Genomic DNA, 22,873 nt, shown 5'->3' with positions numbered 1-22,873 from the left:
GTCGAACAGTGAGTTCATAACACTACGATTACCGAATGCCCGGTTGATTTTTCTGGCATCTATATATAGGGTGTAATGTAACTACGTTAAAATATTCAAGTGACGTATTCCTGAGACAATTTCAAGAAACAAAGTCTATTTGTGATGCACTGTTTGAAACCTTTGGTGTAGTAATGAATATTACTGGAATTTTTTCCCAACACCTAACCGTCATTTCAACACCTCGACACGTGTTTCGTTCACCAAGTGATCATCTTCAAGAGGTATATCAAACTGATTTTCCTTCCGTTATTTCAACACCTCGACACGTGTTTCGATCACCAAGTGATCATCTTCAAGAGGAATATCAAACTGATCTTCCTCTTGAAGATGATCACTTGGTGATCGAAACACGTGTTGAAGTGTTAGCTCCTAGGGCGCTAAGTGAAGTTGCTGAGAACATTACAAAAACTAACTATGTGATGGATCTCGTTGAAATAAACAACTTTTTCCTTCAAAATGTTAATCAAAAAATCATTCGTTTTCGAGATACAAATAACTAAAATTACAAAAAAGTAATGACAAAAACCAACCATTTTTTAAAAAATTTTAACAAACTGTATCTTGAAAACGAATAATTTTTCGATACACATTTTATAGGAAAAAGTTCATTTTGACCACATACTTACTTTTTGTAATGTTCTCAGCAACTTCACTTAGTTTATACAGACTTTTTTCCTTAAAATTCACTAATGAATACGACACTTGAATATTATAACGTACTTACGTTACGAATCTTTATTTATTTTCCCGTACTAATAGGTAACCCCATCCATACAAAAACGGTTTCGAACGGTCCACAATGGTCAAAAAACATTCCACGGCATTCGATTTTGTTCTGGAATATTCCACAATGTCCCGAGAAAGTTCCAGATTATTCCCGAACTTCCCGGACATTTTCAATGACAAGCCTACTTTTAAGTAGGTATATATGTTTTCTACCCGTGCGAAGTCGGGTCCAATGGCTAGTACTCAATAAATGAATAACGGTGAAATACTGATTAAAAAAAAGTGATCTTTGTCTTTGAGTTGACATTCAAAATCGAGCGTTTTGTTCAATTTTACATAAAATATCCTGTAAAAAGTAATTTCAAAAAAGTAAATTCCATGTAGCAGAATTAATCAACCGTACTCCTTATATTAGGTAGATAGATCGATTATCAGGTGAAAACAACCTTTACCTAGAGAAACCTATAATCTTTCTTCAAATGGATCGGAAATTATAGACTTGATGTTTGAAGAGGACAGAGAATCGAGTAGTTAATTAAACGTCAAGCACCTCATGATAAAAAATGATACGATTCGACAGGTATATAATCACAACGCGTTCACTTCTTAAATGCCCAAATCATTTATCCGTAAATACCGAATAGTATGTTCCGTAATTCAGCAGATCTCGAATTATAAAAAATGTAGAAAAAAAAAAGTACGCAGTATTTTTAGGGGTACTATCTCAACTTCTGTGGCCGCTCCTGACGGATAGTCTGCTTGATGCCCTCGAGAGAAAAAAAAGTAGATCTGTAAGCTTATGCAGATGACCTTGTCATCTTGGCAAGGTACCCGTCGGAAAGGGTAGCTTATAATATCTTCCAAAGCACGATGGACGTTGTTCACAGTTGGTGCCTGAGCGAGCAGATGTCTGTCAATCCCAACAAAACGGTGATAATCCCTTTCACCAGGAGGAGAAAATTTCCCCCAATTGTGAGGTCATTCTATTCAGAACGGATGTAAAATATTTTGGCATTGTCCTTGATAAAACACTCACCTGGAACGCTCACTTGGAAAAAGTTTTACACAAAGCCAGACTGTCCCTATGGACATGTCGAAGGAACTTGGGGTTTGGGTCCCCAACAAATCCATTGGATTTATGTGATGATTGTAAGACGAATGATCACTTATGGTGCAATTGCCTGGTAGCCGAAGGCTTTACAGAAAATGGCCCAGGCGAAGCTCTCTGGCTTACAGAGAGAGGCTTGTCTGGCAATCAGTGGCAATCAGTACCACACCATCAGCGGCCATAGATATTCTTCTAGATCTACCTCCTCTCCACATTTTTCTGGAGAGAGAGGTTATATGGACTGCATATAGACTTGTGCACATTGCCAATTGCACGAATCAATTTAATGCAACAGACTGTTGGTTGACACTGGAATTCACAGCATTCTGGAAATGACCTCTGGCGTTATGCCTCCAACTGTCAACTACGAACTGCTTTATAAAGTACTGTTCTCGAGTAGAGAGGACTGGATCCTCCGGGAGAAGGAAATATTAAGAGCAGATATTTGTTGGTTCCGGTGCAGGTGTTTTCAGTCGCAGACCCATGACAGAAATATCAACCTGCCTAGGAACCTATGCGACTGTATTTCAAGCAGAAATTTACGCTACTGAATTGTCTGCTGAGAGATTGGAAGAATCCAACCTCATATACAAGTCGATAAAAATGTTTTCGGCGTTGGAAGCTCTTGGTTCCTACCGAGTAACGTCTAAATTGGTAACAAACTGAGAAAAACGACTCTCCTCAATAGGAAGACTCAACAGATTGTCTCTGGTCTGGATTCCTGACCTGGAAGGCAATGAGGCTGCTCCTTGCAAAGGAAGGTGCTGCAAGCAGCTTCATCTAATCAGAACCTATCATTGGCATCGATTTAGGCTTTGCCAAGCAAAGATTGAACACCTGGATGGCAAGAAGATTCATGGAGTTCTGGCACAATCTTCCGGGATTGGCTCCCTCCAAGGCGTTTATTCACCCTTCGAAGCTTGATAACAAACAATTGTTGGACTACAGTATGGATGAACGATGTCACTGTCATTTGAATCATCATATGCTAAGACTCGGACTGTCGGAAGACAGTGTGTGTCGCCTCTGTTTGGAAAATGGTGAAACAACAGAGCACATACGTTGTGCCTGCCCCGCTAGGAACCGAATCAGGTTTTTAGAGTTCGGCATAGCAATACTCTTACCATCTGACCTGAAAGATCACTCGCCATACAAACTAATTCGCTTCGTTAAGAAGCTGGATTTATTTGGGCGAGTGTGAATAGATGTGTGCCACAATAAACCTTTACGGGTTGCGCTGGAGGGTCGAATAGACCCACTCACTTTGGACTTAACCTAACCTAACGCACTATGTTCCGTCAGGGAAGATCACTTCATTTGATAGTAATGATACATAAAAAAAGAAAAAATCACTTGTCTTCAGTCAGATTTAAAACAAGAACGGTTGGTTCATTGACCCATATTGAAAAAGATAATCCATCAGTCCAACATCGAATTTTGATAAATAAAACGATTAAATGAGACTATTCATGAGATACCGAATCCAAAACTGTGTTTTCAGTTTACCACACAAGTTTCTTTATCATATCAGATTATTTATCCAAGTGTTCATGTTGATAAATGTTCGAGAGGTATTTGATATTCAGATACACAAAATATAGATAACTGATTTCTATCATTGAAATATTGATAATTTTCAATATTTTCATTGGGGATCAAGACTGTATGGAGGAGAGATACATACATACTAGAAAATAAATACTTAGAAACATCATTCCCAATTACCTACACCGGCTCCTACCGAGCAACGTCTAAATTGGTAGCAAATTGCCAAAAACGACTCTTCTCGATAGAAAGACTTAACAAATTGTATCTGATCTGGATTCCTAGCCATACTGGCCTGGAAGGCAATGAGGCGGCTGATTTTCTTGCAAAGGAGGGTGCTGGAAGCAGCTTCATCGGACCAGAACCTGTCATTGGCATCGAATTAGGCTTTGCCAAGCAAAAATTGAACACCTGGATGGCAAGAAAATTTATGACTTCTGCCAAAATCTATCAAGATTACCTCCCTCCAAGGCGTTCATTCACCTCTCAAAGCTTGATACCAAACAGTTGTTGGACTATAGTAAGGATGAACTACGATGTCTAACAGGTCTTCTTAAATGTCACTGTCATTTCAATCATCATATGCAGTGACTTGGACTGTCGGAAGACAGTGTGTGTCGCCTCTGTTTGGAAAATGGTGAAACAGCAGATCACATACTTTGTGCCTGCCCCGCTGGGGACTGATTGAGGTTTTGAAAGTTCGGCAGAGCCGTACTCTTTCAAACTGAAATGAAAAACCACTCATCTTGAAAACTACTCGGCTTCGTTAAGAAGCTGGGTTTATTTGGTAGAGTGTGAATAGGTGTGAGCCACAATGAATCCTTGCGGGTTGCGGTGGAGGGTTGAATAGACCCACTCACTTCGGACCTAACCTAACCTATCCTACACCGTAGGTTCTGGCAAGTGCCTGCCGGAAAACAACTACTCCCCCGGCTAATACCACGATGGGTATTGTATTATATTCGCCAGACATTTATGAAATATGCCTCGTACCCCTACGAACGACAACCCTCAGGAGTGGAAACTTGTGAGAGCTAAGAACTAATGAGGTCTTACCTTTCAACGTGTGATTCCTAACACGGCGTGGACGATAGCAAGTGAAAATCGATCGTTCTGCCTGCGGCTTGAACCACCGAGTCACACATCGGTCAATTGAGATAGTGAACAAAGCACCCACGTCGAACCGCCCGGCTACCGACCTACCCAATGATCCTGAAGTCCTAAAGTCTAACTTTTTGTTCTAGAAAGACTCCAACATATTTGATTTGTTACGTAATTCAAATACAATTTAAAGTGTGTACAGTAGACAATAATTTTCTAGCTGACTGCTGTTCAGCAGAGTGCAAGTTATGAACTTTTCATCATGTCATTCGGCCTCGTTCGACATGAGATGCTTTTCAAGTGTTTTTACTCTGGTGTAACTGATATTCCTAATGAATACGATTGAATCATTTTTTAAGCACTGCTTTTCAATAGATAATATAATCTGCATCGTCTTGATTAACCTAAAAAATACTTAAAGTTGGTTGCTAACTGATATTTCCTATACTTCACTACGTCTAATCATTACTACGAGTACGCATTTTACTTGATGAAGATGTCTGATAAATATCTTTAATTTATCTTCGTTTGCTCTTCTTATCAGTTCTTAGATCCTTATTACTTAGCTTTTGGACTAGCCGAGTGAAAAACAAAATGTCTGGTAACCTAGCAAGTCAATCATGTACATTTGTGACTATCTTATGGATTTTTTTCATTATTAGCTTTATTCGAAAATTTTAAATTTGTAATCGCAGACGAGTCGCATTATCTTTCAAATTTATTTATTTTTTTCAAAAACAAGTCGAATTATCTGTAAAGTTTGCAAAAAAAAATGTCGATATGAAATTATCAAGTCCTATTCAAAATTTCAGCTGTATAAGTTAATAAATAAAATATCAAAATAAATAATTTGATGTTTTGTCCAATTTTTGTAATTTGCACCACTTTTGCAAAATAATACCCTGTATAACTTCTTAATTTTACCTATGCTTCATTTCAGAAACATTTCCTTTCAAACAGCACCATATTTAATGTGTGTTTCAATATAAAATCCAAATTGGGCAATTAATATTTGGTTAAATTAAATGAAAAGTTCATTCGTTTTTCACTAATAATGGGCTGAGCATGGAGCTCATTATTGAAATTAAAACTTTAGCAACCAGCTATTCAAATAGTTTTCCACTTTTTATTTCATATCGTTTGCGAGGCAATCCGAACACAAAGAGACCCCTTTCTATGTTTTTTACCACTTTTATGTGTTACTAATGTTACTACAGTTTCCTCCTATAAGGACATTTTCAAACTTATACATTGAATGTATTAAAATATCCTTACAGGACGAAACTGCAGTAACGTTAGTTACAAATAAAAGTGGAAAAAACATAGAGAGTTTCAATTCTCTTTTTTTTCATTAGGATTTCCTACCACGTAGTAACGGCTACATGCATCAATTTATTACAAAGAGACCCCTTTTGTCAATTTCAATTTTAAATTGCAACAAACCAATTATTTAAAAAAAATCTATTTTCACAGATCTGGGATTATTTGAGTGGTCTGCTGCAGTATTCCAACTGAATAACAATCAGAATAAATATGACTAGAGTTTTATCCCAATACCAAACCGTTATTTCAACACCTCAACACGTGTTTCGATCACGAAGTGATGATCTTCCTCCACTAATATTCATTACTACACCAAAGGTGTTCATCAAAAGTTTCAATCAGAATGCTGACACCTCATTAATTTTACAGTGGGTATACAAATAGACCCCAACAAGTGATTTTCTTCTTTTGTTCACAGTCATGGAGTTGTTTTTCATGGTGATTAACGTAGAGTGAAAAGTGATGTACAAACAGAGACATCTACTTTTAGTAATGTCATACTAAGAATCGGTGGACACCCTCTGTGTATATGTTTGAAGGGACTGATGGAATAGGTGGTAACATTGCCTGAAAAAATATTCTGGTTCCCCGAAATGGGTAACTTGGGATGCAGGCGCAAGTCATGAAGCAACATTCGCCAAGTTGTGGTCTGAGAAAGGCCGGTTTTTGTGAGCGGATTCTTCTGGACACTTTCACAGACAGAGACGATGTTTTCAGCAGATCTTGCGTTTTGTCGATGTGCTGGTATTGGTCGATCGTTAACTGAACCAGTGGATTCGAATTCATCCACCACATTGCAAATAGTCCTCTCGATAGGACGATTATTACGATCGTAAAATTAGCGAAGCGCGCGGTACGTTGCCCGAACAAAACACCATTTCGATAAAACAATTTTATTATTTGTACGTGTTGTTAATTGCTATATCCGTCCAAGGTGATTTGGCTAAACAACCTGAATAAAAGACAACTCATTTGATAGATGTAGTTTCAACAAGATGACCGTTGGTCGGTCGGTAGCCAAGCGGTTCGACGTGGGTGCTTTGTTCACTCACTCGAATTGACTGCCGTGTTGGTCGGTGGTTCAAGCCCTAGCCTGAACGATCGATTTTCACTTGCTATCGTTCAACCCGTGTTAGAAATCACACGTTGAAAGGTAAGACCTCGTTAGTCCTTAGCTGGCACAAGTTTCGACTTCTGAGGGTTGTAGTTCGTAGGGGTGCGACAGCTGGTTAACGGAAAAACAGATTTAATTGTCATAGTTCGAAAGTCCCTCTTGGAAGACTCTATATTTTTACGGCTTCAAGATGTTCAATGATTTACCCGGTCATATTGAAATTTCACAGGATCAGTGTAAATTTCGTAAATCAGTCGTGGTAGATCCTATTAAAGTTCAGTGCCTATGAGGACCTATGCCTATGAGGACACATTTTACAATTTATTCTCAACGTTGATAGATTATTTTTAATATATAGGAAAGCAAAGTATGTTGTATTTGCATTTTTAATATTTCAAACGTTTCTGGTATTGTTTCTTTCATGTGTAAAATCTCTCTTCAGTATTCGAATGTATTATATGTGTTTGCATACAATTTTTTAATGTATGTCTTTGAACCACTATAGATATGGTTATATGAATGTTAGGTTATGTTCAGCCGGAAAGTTTTGCTAATAAACATGTTCATATTTATTTATATACACGGGCAAGCCCAATTCAGATATAAGTAGTACAGTGCTATGAAGTAGGTACTTGAAGCAATACAGTGGATTTGAAGTAAATTATATAAGAATAATACAATTTTAAAGTAAGATAACAAGTAGAATATTTAAGACAAATCAAAATGTATAACAATATAAAATAATATAATTCTTACATCAAGTGACACTAGACACAATACAACAGAGAGAATATTAGATAGCTAGATGAATAATATGGTTTTTAAAGCAGGAAACTGATATATTAAAGATTTGAAGGTTATTTGAAGAGTTAACCAATCGAAGAGTTCTGGGAATGTAGCTGTTATATGAATGAATAATTGAATATGTGAAAAGAAACGTAAAACGTTTTAATCGAGAATAACTTCTTTCATTCGGACGTGAATCAAAAAAGAAACCCTGAGAGTTGCCCAGATTAGGTGCATTAATTTTGAAGTCGTCGAATATGTGGAATAACCGAAATACCGGAGTTTTTGAATGTTCGCCAGAGCTCTGGAAGCCCTAATGGCAGATCATTAAGGCCCAGGTAATCTGTTCCCGTTTTTCTGCACGAAAAGATAAAAATAATAAATCATTGTGGTCTCCATGAGCATTCTCTTCTCATGTAATTCTGATTACGGTATAACCGATAACTAATGGAGTCGATCTCGCTGCACCCTAATCTTTTGATACGGGTGACCAAGACGGAATTCTGACTTGTGTCTGGGTGATGAAATACGAGGATGTATTGAAAAATCATTAGCCTACTGAAAAAAAAAAATGGAAACTGAAACTAAACACAGAAATTTACTTCACCAAATGTTTGAACTGAGCATAGTTAACGCTCGTACAATGGTATAGTGTTTCTCATCAACCACTTTCTTTCTTTAAATTGAAATAAAGAAAAGTTAATGTGAGATATCATCGAAATTTCTTATTCGTTTGAAAGACCATGACTGGTGCCTAAATCAGGCTGAATTTGACCGATGGCATGGATTAGGTTCGCTTTGAGGATCGCTGTGGTTTGTGGCTTATTCGCTTACACCTGCGACTTGAGAAAACTCCACAAGAAAAAGTCTAACGGGACCAAATCGCAAGTTCTCGGTGGCCAGTTCACATCACCTCCACGTGATATGACCATGCCCTCAAATTCAAACCAAAAAAGTTGGTAATCATCTACCTATAGTGCTGGCCGTTGTCAGTGATGACCTGGCCAACGTCGTTCTCAAAGAAATATGGAACGATGACGCAGCCAGCCCAAAATCCACACCAAACAGTGACCTTTTTGGGATGCATTGGACATTCTTGGATCTTATTTGGAATGGAACAGTCTCAAATTCGACAATTTTGTTGTGCATAGTTCCATAGAAAAAAAGTCCAGTGAAATCAAATCGGGGGATCTGGGAAGCCATTCTGTAGAATCTCTAGAAGAGTTATTAACGAGGAACTGTGGCACGTACTACGCAGCGAGGAGAAGTCCCTACGCAACTGTGAAGTTTTTTATCTGTGACCGGTTTCGATGTAGGGGGTTATGAATCTGGCCGACTGTGATTGGTCGTGAGTTATGTGTCATATAGGTACTTACTCAACCGGAAAATGTCATATAATGGATGCCTTTTTTCAATGATATGTGAATATCGTTTAATTATTTTAAAAGACATTCTTTGAAGTGTTTCACATAATAATGGATTGAAGAAGAAAGTTAAAAAAATCTATTGACTGAAAACAAATAAATTGAAAGAATACTAGGACTGTAAACAGTAGAAATTTTGCTAAAAGCACATCAGAAAACAACTACGTCCCTGAGTGATACCACGACAGACATTTAAACGACCATCTGAGCCGAATTCAGATTTACTAATATAAATATTAGTTTTTTAGGATAGTTTTCATTCATTGACACAGGACAGATTTGTTTCTGGCGGTATCAAATATTCAAATAGTAAAATTAGTAATGGTTTTCGCCCAAAATTCTACGGTCTATTTTGATACTAGAAGAAATTTATATTACAAACGTTTAACATCTGTAAATGTTCTGTAAAATAATTGTTACAAGTGAGTTTTGCTGGCGGACGGTAGTTATTTATCATTCGAACACATGGGTTGAATTGAAAACCATCGTCGAAAATGACTTTCCAAATATTATCGAATGGTTTGCCAGTAAAACTGTCTACCTTTCGCACAATATTCCAAAAACATGCCAATGAAGAAAACTTTGAAAATTAATACGGGTGATATGGAAATAGAAATAAAATCCAAAGATAAAATAAAATACATTGGCATATTCATAGATAGCAAATTGAAATAGAATCACCACATTGAACATAATATGTTCAATTGGAAATTTTTTACAACTCTCTTGTTAGACCACATATAAGTTATGGAATTCTAGCATGGGGTGGAGTAACCAACAACTTCCTCAAAAACCTAAAAGTCACCCAAAAGTGAATCTTGAAAATAATCCATAATAAAGGAGGAAGATCTGAAGGATTTAATTATCCTTCAGATCTTTTATATAAAGAGAGCAAAGCTCTAGATGCACGGCAACTATAGTTCCAAAGTATAATATTGCATTTTTATGAAAATAAAACTGATTTTGAGCGAATAGATCATGTATACAACACGAAAAATAAAGGAAAAACAACTGGTATACCGAAAGTTGAAAAAACATTATTGCAGAGACACTTCACGTACTTAGGACCCACAATATACTCAAAAATACCAACAAACCTCACTCAAATCCATTCAATCGGTTTATTAAAGAAGATTCTCAAAAAATGGCTTCATTCTACGCCAAGAATGGAAATACACAAATGGATAGATAGGAAAAATAATTACTATACCAATGAGCCTCACTCTAAGAGACGTAAGCTAAAAGAATCAGCGTATATTCTCATATCTGGAGAGAATTGTAATTCGAATAGCTCCTTAGAAATAGACCGTACTTGGCTACCCATCTTGAAGAAAAATTTGGATAGTGGCGAAATGGCAACAGACTGATATCGGAGAGCACCTTGTATTACATCGAATGTTTCAATTGTCAATCAACATTGACATAATTTCATATTTCGAAACTCCTTTGACATCTGTCGAAGAAGTAAAGGAAATAGATAATCAAAAAGGAAAAACTGCCAATATATTAGAATTTTTTGTCCATTTCTGAAGACGGAGGCAGATTTTGGCCTCCGAAACGTTAAGATAAGTATCGTATTATTTCTTAACAATTTTTTTTTGATAGACAAAATTATTAAATACGACAAGTTACTGATAAATAGAAAAATTTTCTATGTGACAAATACTTTGTTTTTTACGCAGTAACTTATCGGGGTAAACTAAAAAGTTTGCCCTTCTACACTTACATAAAGTTCTCCATTATAATTTTTATATTTTTCAGATTGTGGAAGGTAACAAATACCCAAAAAAGGTCGATAAAAAACTGATTTTCCTCCACAAAAAATGACTTTCGTGGAATACTAAACCTAATTCCATATTTTTTCAATTTCAAATTGTTAATGTAGTATTGTTTTGATGTTCACCTGTAAATGATTATTGTATATATATATATATATATATATATATATATATATATTTTCTCTGTATATGTATATATACTCTATGATATCTATATAAAAAAGTAATAGTTGTATTATTGTTTCCCTTATAACCCCACGCACAAGGATATATCCTTTTGTGGGTTAACTGTTATATTTACCATAGATTTATTCATTCATTTATTTATACATTTATTATATTACACAATCATGTTCATGGAAATACATTATATTATATTATTATTATTTCCGTTCTTTATATATCTATAGAGGAGTAGAAAAAAAACTGTGTTCTCATACAAAATACATATTTCATGCGAATAAAAAATAAAATTCGTCGATTGCAGGGACACCACTGTTCCTGAGTTTATATTCAAAATGTTATGTAAGAGATTGATCACGATAGTGACAGCGGTGTCTGTTCAGAGGACGACCAAACTTCAAGATATTGAAAATTTATGATTCAAGTTGCTGCAAAGTGATGCTATCAGCACTCAAACTTATTTGATTATTCTAACCAAAATGAACATATGCTAATATATTCTTTAAATCCGATAAAAGTTTACAGATATCTCCAGAATTTAATAATGCTTATATTTATTTATAGCCACGCGAGAAGAGAGATATTATCTCTTGAACTAAATCTGTTATCTCCGAATAAGCAAACAGTTATTTTACAAAAATATCAGGTACGTTTTATGTGTGACAGGCTTGTTGCATAGCAACAAGGAAATCCATATACGTCTCAGGATTCACAAAATTTCTAATGTAGTCTGTGGAAAATTCTTGTGTTTATTTTTCTTAACTCGTCGACATATAGCCTTCTCAATATTTGGTGGACTTCCGAACTTTGAAGCTTGTTGAAATAACTTGTCATTTATTCACTCTGTTTTGCAAAATCACCACGGACGGATATAGCATTCAAGAAGACGTGTTAAGACAACGTACCGCGCGCTTTGCTCATTTTACGGTTGCCATAATAGTCCCACCGAGAGGACTATTCGAAATGTGGTGGATAAAATTGAGTCCACTGGTTGAGTAAACGATCGACCAACACCCGCACATCTACGAAACGCAAGATCTGCCGAAAACATCACCGCTGTCTGAAAGTGTGCAGGAGAAAACGAAACAGTCGATTTCGCGTTGCTCACAAGAACTCGGCCTTTTGCAGACAACAACTTGGTGGATTTTGCATTGTGACTTGGACCTGCACCCATACAAAATTCAACTGACCCAGAAACTGAAGATAAACGACCATAGACAACGACGTGTTGTGGAGCAGTTGGTAACTGACATGATTATCATCGCACAATCATCTTCAGCGATGAGACCCATTTGTGGATGAATGGGTACGTGAACAAACAAAATTGTTGAATTTGGGACGATACAAATCCACATGAGATCCAAGAGCATCCAATGCATTCCAAAAAGTCACTGTTTAGTATGGATTTTGGGCTGGCGGCATCATTGATGCACAAGCCTTTGAGAACGACGTTGAAGGCATGGTCATCTCACTTGAAGGTGATGTGAACTGGCCACCGAGATCGTGCGATTTGATCCCGTTAGACTCGTTTTTGTGGGGTTTCCCCAAGTCACAGGTGTATGCGAATAAGCCACAAACCCAGCGGTCCTCAAAGCCAACATAACTCATGCCATCGGTCAAATTCAGTCATGGAAAATTGGGCGTTACAGATGCGCTCTATTCAGAGGTCTTTCAAACGAATAAAAAATTTCGACGATATCTCACACACACTTTGTTTCATGAATATTTAAAGATAGGAAGCGCTTAATGAAAGACCCTACACAAGGAGTCTGACCAGAAGTCTTCCAGCAATATTTCGTGATCTACACGGTCAAAGGCTTAAGAAAAGTCACGGAACACTGCTGCTGGTTACTCTTTTTACTATTATTTCCATAAACTTGTAGGACAAAGATTACAAATCGCCCACAGCAATTTAATGCAGAGTACACTAGACTGCTGGCTGACACTGGAAGTAACAGCATTCTGGTAATGACCTATGCCATTATGCCTCCAACTGTCATCTGAAAACTGCCTTATACAGTACTGTTCCCAAGTAGAGAGCACTGGATCTTCCGGGAGAAGTAAATTTTAAGAGCATTCAGAGATGGATCATTAACACCTTCGGGCTCTGGTGCAGGTGTTTTCAGTTGCAGACCCAGCACAGAGATATTGAAGAATGTATAATCAAACCGGATTCATCAATGTGACCTACATTCGTCTTTTCACTTCTTTTTGAAGTATCTACAGTCTTTTGACAGATGACCTACTCTTTGACAGATGTAACATTTTCCCTTGAACATTTTTTTAACTGGTCCTTTCTTCATTATGAAGGCGGGTTCTTTCTTGCTGTTTTCAAATTTTACTGCTTCTGCAGAAAGACGTTCTTTTACTAAGTCTGTTGTAAGTTGAGCACCACAATCTTCCAAAGCCATGATTAACGGTTTGTAATAATCCCGAAGACTTACAAAGATAACTTCAGCTAACACACCATCTTTTATTTCGTGATAGATTGCTTCAAGTTGTTGAGCTAACTTTACTTTTTTAGAAAGGTAATAATCCATGTCTCTACAGTCATTGTACTTTATCATTACCAATTGTTCGATTAAAGCAGCAACTCTTAAAAATCATTCGGGTTCAAAGTGATCCCACACTTTTTTGCCTGTTTTCAATTCCCTTTGTTCAGTGTAGATATGAGTTTTCACACCAGTTACTATGGATGCAAGTGCTCGTTTACTTTTACCTTCAAAACCGGCTTCTTTGTCATCTTTTGTTTCATCTTCATATTCCAACAGTTCGCAATTGATGAGATGAATTTCCATGGTGAATTTCCATTCCAGTCGATATAATTTTCACTTCCCTCGAGTTTTTCGAAAGAGGCTGAAACGGTAGTATTTGATATGGACATTTTATCAGGAGCAGGTGTATCTAACCTATTCTGCCTTCTAATTGCAGTACAAGAACAACAGAAATGTTCAAATGTGCAATTCTGGGCCCATAACCTGACACAAATTGTATAATTAAATATACTTGACTTTTTTGGAACGTATATTTTGACAAGTAAACAAACTCGAATGTGTTTAAGTAACAACTACAACATAGTTATAAACAGTGGGCTCATCCATCATAAAGGAACAATCTTCATTCTGCAACAGATATCAACCTACCTAGGGATCTATGCGACTGTATTCCAAGCGAAAATCTATGCTATTGAATAGTATGCGGAGATATTGGTAGAATTCAACCTCACACACAAGTCGATAAAGATTTTCTCGGACAGTCAAACGGCGTTGGAAGCTCTTGGCTCCTACCGAGCAACGTCTGAGTTGGTAGCTAGTTGCCAAAAACGACTCTCCTCGATAAGAAGACTCAAAAGATTTTCTCTGATCTGGATTCCTGGCCATACTAGCCTGGAAGGCAATGAGGCTGCTGACTCCCTTGCAATGGAGGGTGCTGCAAGCAGCTTCATCGAACCAGAACCTGTCATTGGCATTGCTTTATGTTTTGCCAAACAAACATTGAACACCTGGATGGCAAGAAGATTTGAAAACTTCTGGCAAAATCTTCCAGGGTTGACTCACTCCAAGGCGTTCATTTACTTGAGACCAAACAGTTGTTGGACTACCGTGTTAGGAATCACACGTTGAAAGGTAAGACCTCGTTAGTCCTTAGTTTGCATAAGTTTCTCAACTTCTGAGAGTTGTCGTTTGTATGGGGGCGACAGCTGATTAACGGAAAAACAGTTTTTTTTAAACAGTACGGATGAACTATGATGTCCAACAGGCCTCCTCAAAGGTCACTGTCGTCTGAATCAACATATGCAGTGACTCGAGACTGTCAGAAGATAGTGTGTGTCGCTTCTGTTTCGGAAATGATGAAACAGCAGAGCATATACTTTATGAATCAGGTTTTTAAAGTTTGGTAGGACCACATTTCTACCATCTGACCTGAAAGACCACTCACCATACAAACTGATCGGTTTCGTTAAGAAGCTGGGTTTATTTGGTCGAGTTTGAATAGCTCTGAGCCACAATAAACCCTTACGGGTTGCGGTGGAGGGTCGAATAGGGTCGACCTAATCTAACATAACCCAAGATCACAAATTAAAAAAATGTATTTAATCGGAATTTTGTTAGAATAATTTGTGGTCTTTCAACTACAATACAACTATTCCTTCAGAACGTCAGTCAACGTCGCGTCTGGCTTTACACAGCCACTCGCAGTTGGGGGTGAATTAAACACGGGTACATCACGAATTCAAAGATTTATAGACTTACGAGATATTTGCCGCATAATATATAAATCAGGCCGTAAAGAAGCGAGTGTAAGAACCGGCAAAGCGTGATTCACATTACCGACCGAGCCGAGATATAGGAAGGAACGTCTCTCGTAATCATTTTTGCTCTGCCATTGTGATATGATATATATACCCGCTCTATCTGATTGCGCTTATCATTGCCTGCGAGGTGTTATTAGGATATTTCACACACTCTCCGTGCGTACGACGAAGACAAAGATAGTAAAGCACTCTTGATTATAATGTGTACTGCTAATAGTACGGTTTTTTGGCGGGGAAGCCCTTCTTCTGTGGGATATTTGTTAAACGACCATTAATACTTGTCGCGGATCGTCTAAAAAGGACTCCATTTGGACCTTTCTCATTCAATGCTTATCAGGAAATCGTTGAATGTGATTCAGACATGAGTCGAACATAAAAAGAGGCAGTGTGTGAAATGTTTGTTCGATGGCCATTAGAAGTTTTTGTAGAAAATGAAACTGCGAGGGAAAAATCCTATATTCCTCATTGTAACATTTTTCATTCCAGTTGTTCGCGATTTCCTGAGAGTAATATAACTATAGGAAAAGTCAAGGGATCATCCAAATAAACAAACCACATATGAGAGTGACAGATCCAAACAAGAAAAACCCCTTCTTTTAAGAGAAGTTAATAGCTTTCTGTAACTGTAGAGTAAAGAGGGTAAGTATAGGTCCACAGTACTTAGGCCACATGTGCCTCACTGTACATCATCCCGAGTTGTCCTCCTAGGTCATCGTCCATCCTGTCCTTTCCAGGAAGGTGGACAGGTCACTAGGAAACATCTCCTTTATATCGGCAGGGGTAGGCCATGACTCGCCGAACACACACTCTCTTATTGACGATAACTCCGGACACTCGCATAGGACATGTCTGACAGTTTCATCTTCCTGTTCACACATTCTACATAGAAGTGTGTCCACTAGCCCCATATTATGCAGGTGTTGCTTTAGTTAATAGTGGCCAGTCAGAAATCCTACTGTTAGGCGTAGGTTTTTCCTGGTCATCGCCATATATTTCTTCGGCGCCAGCTTCCCAGGGTCGCCCAGAGTGATCTTGGCAAGACTGCATCCGTTGATTTCATCCCATCTTTTCAGGGATTGAGCACGGGTGTGACGTTTGGCTAGTTCCGCAATTGTCGAAGTCATCAGGCCGTAGGTGCCACTGAGTCCTAAAATTCTTAGTCCAGCCGCTTCCTTGTCTAAAGAGTCGGTAATGCCGACTCATGTCGGCATTACCGACTCATGTCGTGCCCTTCAACCCACCTCAGGATAATGCACTCTAGTACTAGCCCTGAGGTAACACGTTGTCTGTTCAAGGCTAACAGGGCTTGTCACTATCAGTGCAGATTGGTTTGTTTTTGCCAGAATTTCCTTTCCTGGATATTTCTTTTGTGGTGATTGGGCCTTATCGCTGAAGATGATATATATTTGTTGATTTTTCGAAATAAAAAAATAAAAACAAGGTATCTTCTGAATCGTTTAGACTGTTTAATCAACTTATGAAAAATATTCATTAGACTTATTACCCTGTGTCAGGTGTCAGGACAGTGCTTAGATACCAGATGAGCCACCCATGGGTAATAATATAGCCGCAAGGGTTCCAGCCCAAAATCCCATGTATTTTCTTATGGCGCTTCATTCTGGCGATCTTTGGACCTCAGGCCCAGTTCGCACAGAGTGGACGTCTGCCAGAGACGAGGCGCGGACCTTTGTCCCTTCCATGTGAACTGGGCCTGATGTCCAAAAATCGCCAGAATGAAGCGCCATAAGAAAATACATGGGATTTTGGACTGGAACTCTTGTAGCTATATTACTGGCACATCCCAAACGCGAAAACAGCAAAAAAAAGACAATAGCTACTGTATGGTGGTCAGCGGCTGGTGTGATTGACTATAACTTTCTGGAACCGGACCAAACTATCACAGCAGAGGTCTATCGTGGTGAAAATATGCCGCAGAAGAGGTCCGATTCTGCTCCACGACAACGCATGTCCGCACGTTTCAAAAATCAAACATATTGGACGTCGAAGTTCTGCCTCATCCACCATACTACCCAGACCTCTCGCCAACCAACTACCATCTTTTCTAGCACATCTAGCAACAGTGCTTAGATACCGGATGAGCCACCCATGGGTAATAATATAGCCGCAAGGGTTCCAGCCCAAAATCCCATGTATTTTCTTATGGCGCTTCATTCTGGCGATCTTTGGACCTCAGGCCCAGTTCACACAGAGTAGACGTCTGCCAGAGACGAAGCGCGGACCTTTGTCCCTTCCGTGTGAACTGGGCCTGAGGTCCAAAAATCGCCAGAATGAAGCGCCATAAGAAAATACATGGGATTTTGGACTGGAACTCTTGTAGCTATATTACTGGCACATCCCAATCGCGAAAACAGCAAAAAAAGACGACAGCTACTGTATGGTGGTCAGCGGCTGGTGTGATTGACTATAACTTTCTGGAACCGGAACAAACTATCACAGCAGAGGTCTATCGTGGTGAAAATATGCCGCAGAAGAGGTCCGATTCTGCTCCACGACAACGCCTGTCCGCACGTTTCAAAAATCAAACATATTGGACGTCGAAGTTCTGCCTCATTCACCATACTACCCAGACCTCTCGCCAACCAACTACCATCTTTTCTAGCACATCTAGCAACAGTGCTTAGATACCGAATGAGCCACCCATGGGTAATAATATAGCCGCAAGGGTTCCAGCCCAAAATCCCATGTATTTTCTTATGGCGCTTCATTCTGGCGATCTTTGGACCTCAGGCCCAGTTCACACAGAGTGGACGTCTGCCAGAGACGAAGCGCGGACCTTTGTCCCTTCCGTGTGAACTGGGCCTGAGGTCCAAAAATCGCCAGAATGAAGCGCCATAAGAAAATACATGGGATTTTGGACTGGAACTCTTGTAGCTATATTACTGGCACATCCCAATCGCGAAAACAGCAAAAAAAGACGACAGCTACTGTATGGTGGTCAGCGGCTGGTGTGATTGACTATAACTTTCTGGAACCGGAACAAACTATCACAGCAGAGGTCTATCGTGGTGAAAATATGCCGCAGAAGAGGTCCGATTCTGCTCCACGACAACGCCTGTCCGCACGTTTCAAAAATCAAACATATTGGACGTCGTTCTGCCTCATCCACCATACTACCCAGACCTCTCGCCAACCAACTACCATCCTTTTTTAGCACATCAATAACTTTCTCACCGGTAAAACCTTCGCCAATTGGGACTAGGCTATAACGGCATTCATCGACTTCATCGAATCCCGAGCACAGAATGTTTCTACTGAAGGAGTTGAACGACTTGTGTTACCCTGGCTAGAGTGCACCGATTCAAATAGCGCTTATTTTGATCAAATTAAATAAGCTTTTACTGTTATATTACAGTTTAAAGAAAACTGATTAAAATGGACAACACCCTTGAAACAACTTGAAACAACTATTCATGACTTGTTTTCATGAATATTGCCTTAATGTTGAAACATATTCGGTTTGTATTTTCAATGCCTGTAAAGTGGGGTTGACCACTTACCTAGATGATATAAAATTTTATATTTCCGGGTTTTCGCCACGAAGTAACCGTTCCGGTAACTGCCCGCGCGATTCTCACAAAAATCTACACCCATCAACATCTGATACTTTCAACTCAACTGGTCCTTTTATCATCAAGGAAGCACAACTGAAAATCTTCACACACCTTTGAAAAAGGTGTATCTTCTCACACACAATAAGCACTTCTGTAGATATCAACGGTTAACTGATCTAGACGAGCTAGTTTCTTTTCCTTTATGTAACTTTCTTATCGCATATTTACTCCGAAATCATCGTGGAAGAGAGATGGAACGATAAGCAATGATGATACGATTGCCGAGATAACCAGAATGTGTTTATTCATACAAAAAGATAACGCTCAAGTTATACGGAAAAGTTTCCGTTGATAAACAGATAATGAAACGGTTTAACTCTGAAATATCCACTCCATGACTTGGATTATAAGTGCGTAGGTAGACAGGGTTTTACTTGAAAATCCAAAACCCTGATAGCTTCGAGTGCAGCTTGTCAAATCTAGGAAGTGACTTCAGTCTCGTCTTAAGACCTCCCCTAAGACAACCGGAGCTCAGTCTTAATGACAATCTTGTAGTGTCTACTTCGATGAAGTATAGTACGGGACAAAAGTCTGTGCTCTAAGAAAATGGCGGCTCGAAGTTGAAACGAAAAGTTTTATGTTTGTGTTTCAGTTGCGAAGAAATTTTCTCAGAGACATGAATAAATACCGTGGAGAAGGTCGAACAATAATTTATATGGATCCATACTACACATTCACATGAGAATAGTTGGGATAATTATTTGAATGAAGGGTTGCACCAATTTCAAACGGACAGAGACTTATAATTGTGAATACTGTAGGAGAAAATGGATTTGTGCAAAATTCATATCTAAAATTCGCGACTATCATAGCGGAATGAATTACGACAATTATAAAAAGTGATCGCAAGAAATGTTTATTCTCAATCTTCCAGAAAAGAGTTTTGGTTTTAGACAATGCCCCATACCATAATGTTCGGTATGAAAAGGGCCCAAACTTGTCCTCGAGGAAAGATGAGATGAGAGAATGGTTAAGTCGACGCAACATTCATTTCACGGATGATATGCTGAAAATTGATCTCTATTGCATTACTAGAAACCATAAACCACGATTCAAGTTGTATGATATTGATAGGATAAAAATCATGGACATACTGTACTCAGACTGACTACTTGTCATCCAGATTTGAACCCAATGGAATTAGTATGGGCATCACTGAAACAATATGTGTCTGATAAAAATGTGGACTTCAATTTCAAATCCGTTGAAAGTTTATGTGACGAATTCTTCGATTTCTCAAGAGCAGTGAAAAAAACGTATCGAACACGCTTAATGTTTCGATGAATTTTATGCTTCGAATGAACTTGCTCTTGATTTCGCAAAAGACAAAATTATCATAAATGTTCAAGGTGATAGTTAAAACGATAGTACCAGTGACGATAGTGATACCTCTACAAGCGATTCCGATCTTCCTGGAGTTGAACCTTTGCAATTTTTTGATCATAGCATTAGTTATATTTTTTTTGGATTCATTCATCTTAATGAATATAATGTTTTCCAAAATTTTGAAATTCAGTCTTCAACCCAGATAAATTACATTTTCAGATTAAGTATTTCTATCTTTTCTTTATAAACCCGAAATTAAATGCAATACAGACTGCTGAAAAACAAAACTCATTTCAATTCAATCAATTGAAAAACCCCTTATTGCTACTTGCGGCGAGGACTTTACTCTTAGGCCATACTAAAACCCAAATAGGCGCACCAAGTTGCAGGGTAGATTTCATCCTTTTCTATCCTAATGCGATCTCTGTCAAAAGTGTACGCAGATAGTGATATGTTACAAGTCGCTTCCTAGATTTGACAAGTTGTATAATTAATTTTCAGGAACTACTCCTTCAAATAATATGGAAGCAGAGAAAAGAGAGGAAGAAATATGCAATTGAAATATTGAGTTGAATGAAGTGTTATTCACTGGGATTGTTGGCAGGTTTTTATGCCTAACGTTTCGTTAACAATTGCGACAGTCTTTATCGAGGGCGACGAGAGAACGTGTCCTCTCACGTCACTTACATTTGGGTTCCGTACGCTGGTTTTATCCTATCGATAGTGGACATGGTTTTGTTTCAACGGTCAATTGTCCAGATCAGTGTATTGTTGAGTGCTAACTTCCTCTTCCTATTGGTTGAAATTAACTGTGTTTCGAATTTGTATTGCCTTCCTAGATAGTAGTGTTCTGTCAAGCACTAGGACCTCTTCAAATATGATAACATGAAGACCTCACCACAGCTACAAGGGATCCAGTGTAACCTTGTTGTTGCTAAAGGTTCTCTGGGGTCTTTATCTGACCTCAAACTCTATGGTTTTCGTTGGTCTGACATGACAGCTCACATTCTTTGATCCTTTGATAAGTCATCAATTCGGACAGCTATGTTTTAAACAATAACAGTTTTCACATCCTAATTGCCAGATTTGTGACAGAATTTTTTAGATCATCATTCTTTTTCAGTAAAAGTAGCTCAGAGATAAACGATATAATGTAGGAGTGTGAACACAGAACATGAATGGTGAAGACATATTTATTTACGTAAAATTTTTCAGGATTATAAAAAATTATAATTTTGGGATTCATAATTGTAATCCAAATTGGTTTTGATGAAAAGGATATTCCACTTGAAGTCCTAAAACCCCTGTATCTTTTTTGCTTGAAGCCTTATCCAAAAATTATTTATTATCATTGATCTTGTTCATCTTGAAAAATGTCACAATACATTATATCAATAAAACAAATAAATCTGTTTTCGAAGTATCATATTTTCCAATACGATTTTGAAAATATATATTGAGTATTTTTTTATTACGAATAGTTTTTGTAATCTTCTCAATCAATCATATCGTAATTTTATCGTAATCAGTAAATGGTGTACAATTTTACCCCACCTTTGAAAATTTTTAGTATTTTATATTGTAGATCTGTTAACTGATAAAATTTCACCTATAGTAATAGGGCATATTAAAGGAACAATTCGTTCAGGCCAGTTTTCTTTTACCTACACAGTAGATTCCTGGACTGACATCTATCAGAAAACAACTACTCCCAAGGCTAATGCCACGAAGGGCGTTGGATTATATCTAATCGATATTCAGACAATCGTAGAGCAACTATAGCAGTAACTGCATGAGAAAGCATCTGCAGATCTGCTTCTCCGCGCACTTCTTCAGTTATTCTCCTCTTCTTTCATTTACTACATTTCCCAAATGAGTTATAAAGGCCACCTCGAAACATAGTTACTTTAGTTAGTTAGAATATTCCTTCCAACCAAGGTGAATTACCTAAAAATAATGTTTGGTTTCATTTTCTTTATGCCATCTCAAGCCTTAAAAATTCTTTTGAAAGGATCAACACATTATAGAATGCTTGCTTCATTATGATTTCCGAAAGCAAAGATCAATACTTGTCATAGTACTCAAAAATTGAGCCTGTCTTACATAAAAATGGAAGGCAGCTCGAGTTTACCCTATAACCAAAAAGGCAAGTTGATTTATACTACCAGTGATATGAAAAAATATAGAGAAGGAAACATCATATTCATAAATTTTTGGAATACGTCATTCTCATGGAGAATCTTGGCTTTTTATGGCATCTGGTAAGAGATTTTACTAATTGAAGTTTGTCAGTTTGATTTGATTGAGGCTCTTTCTTCAATTTACTCAAAGAACGTTCTTACAAGCAACGGTCAATACCTTTACCATTAACGCTGGTGTTCCCCAGGGATCGCTTAGTGTCTACAACCCGCTTCCTGTTATGAATCAATAACTTTACTTACCAGTATTAAGTTAGAGGGTAAATGTAAAA

The 22,873-nt window shown here is 38.0% G+C and overlaps 1 protein-coding gene across 3 annotated transcripts in view; it reads right to left on the bottom strand.

The window, feature by feature from the left end:
* Positions 1-22,873, bottom strand: part of ush (Zinc finger protein ush) — a 231,291-nt gene that overhangs the window by 41,049 nt on the left and 167,369 nt on the right. Inside the window, exon 1 of one of the 3 annotated variants that reach the window (XM_023157256.2) lies at positions 18,964-19,200. The exons of the other annotated variants lie outside the window; for them this stretch is intronic. Coding sequence (XP_023013024.2) covers positions 18,964-19,063 — 100 coding nt within the window. The 5' untranslated portion in view covers positions 19,064-19,200. Of the gene's footprint in view, positions 1-18,963; positions 19,201-22,873 lie in introns of those variants that run through there. 3 annotated transcript variants of the gene reach the window in all.

The sequence above is a fragment of the Leptinotarsa decemlineata genome, unplaced genomic scaffold, assembly GCF_025532065.1.
Source record: "Leptinotarsa decemlineata unplaced genomic scaffold, Ldec_3_MD MMD2_tig00000882_RagTag_RagTag, whole genome shotgun sequence".
NCBI lineage: Eukaryota > Metazoa > Arthropoda > Insecta > Coleoptera > Chrysomelidae > Leptinotarsa > Leptinotarsa decemlineata.
This window is presented reverse-complemented; position numbering and strand designations above follow the sequence as displayed.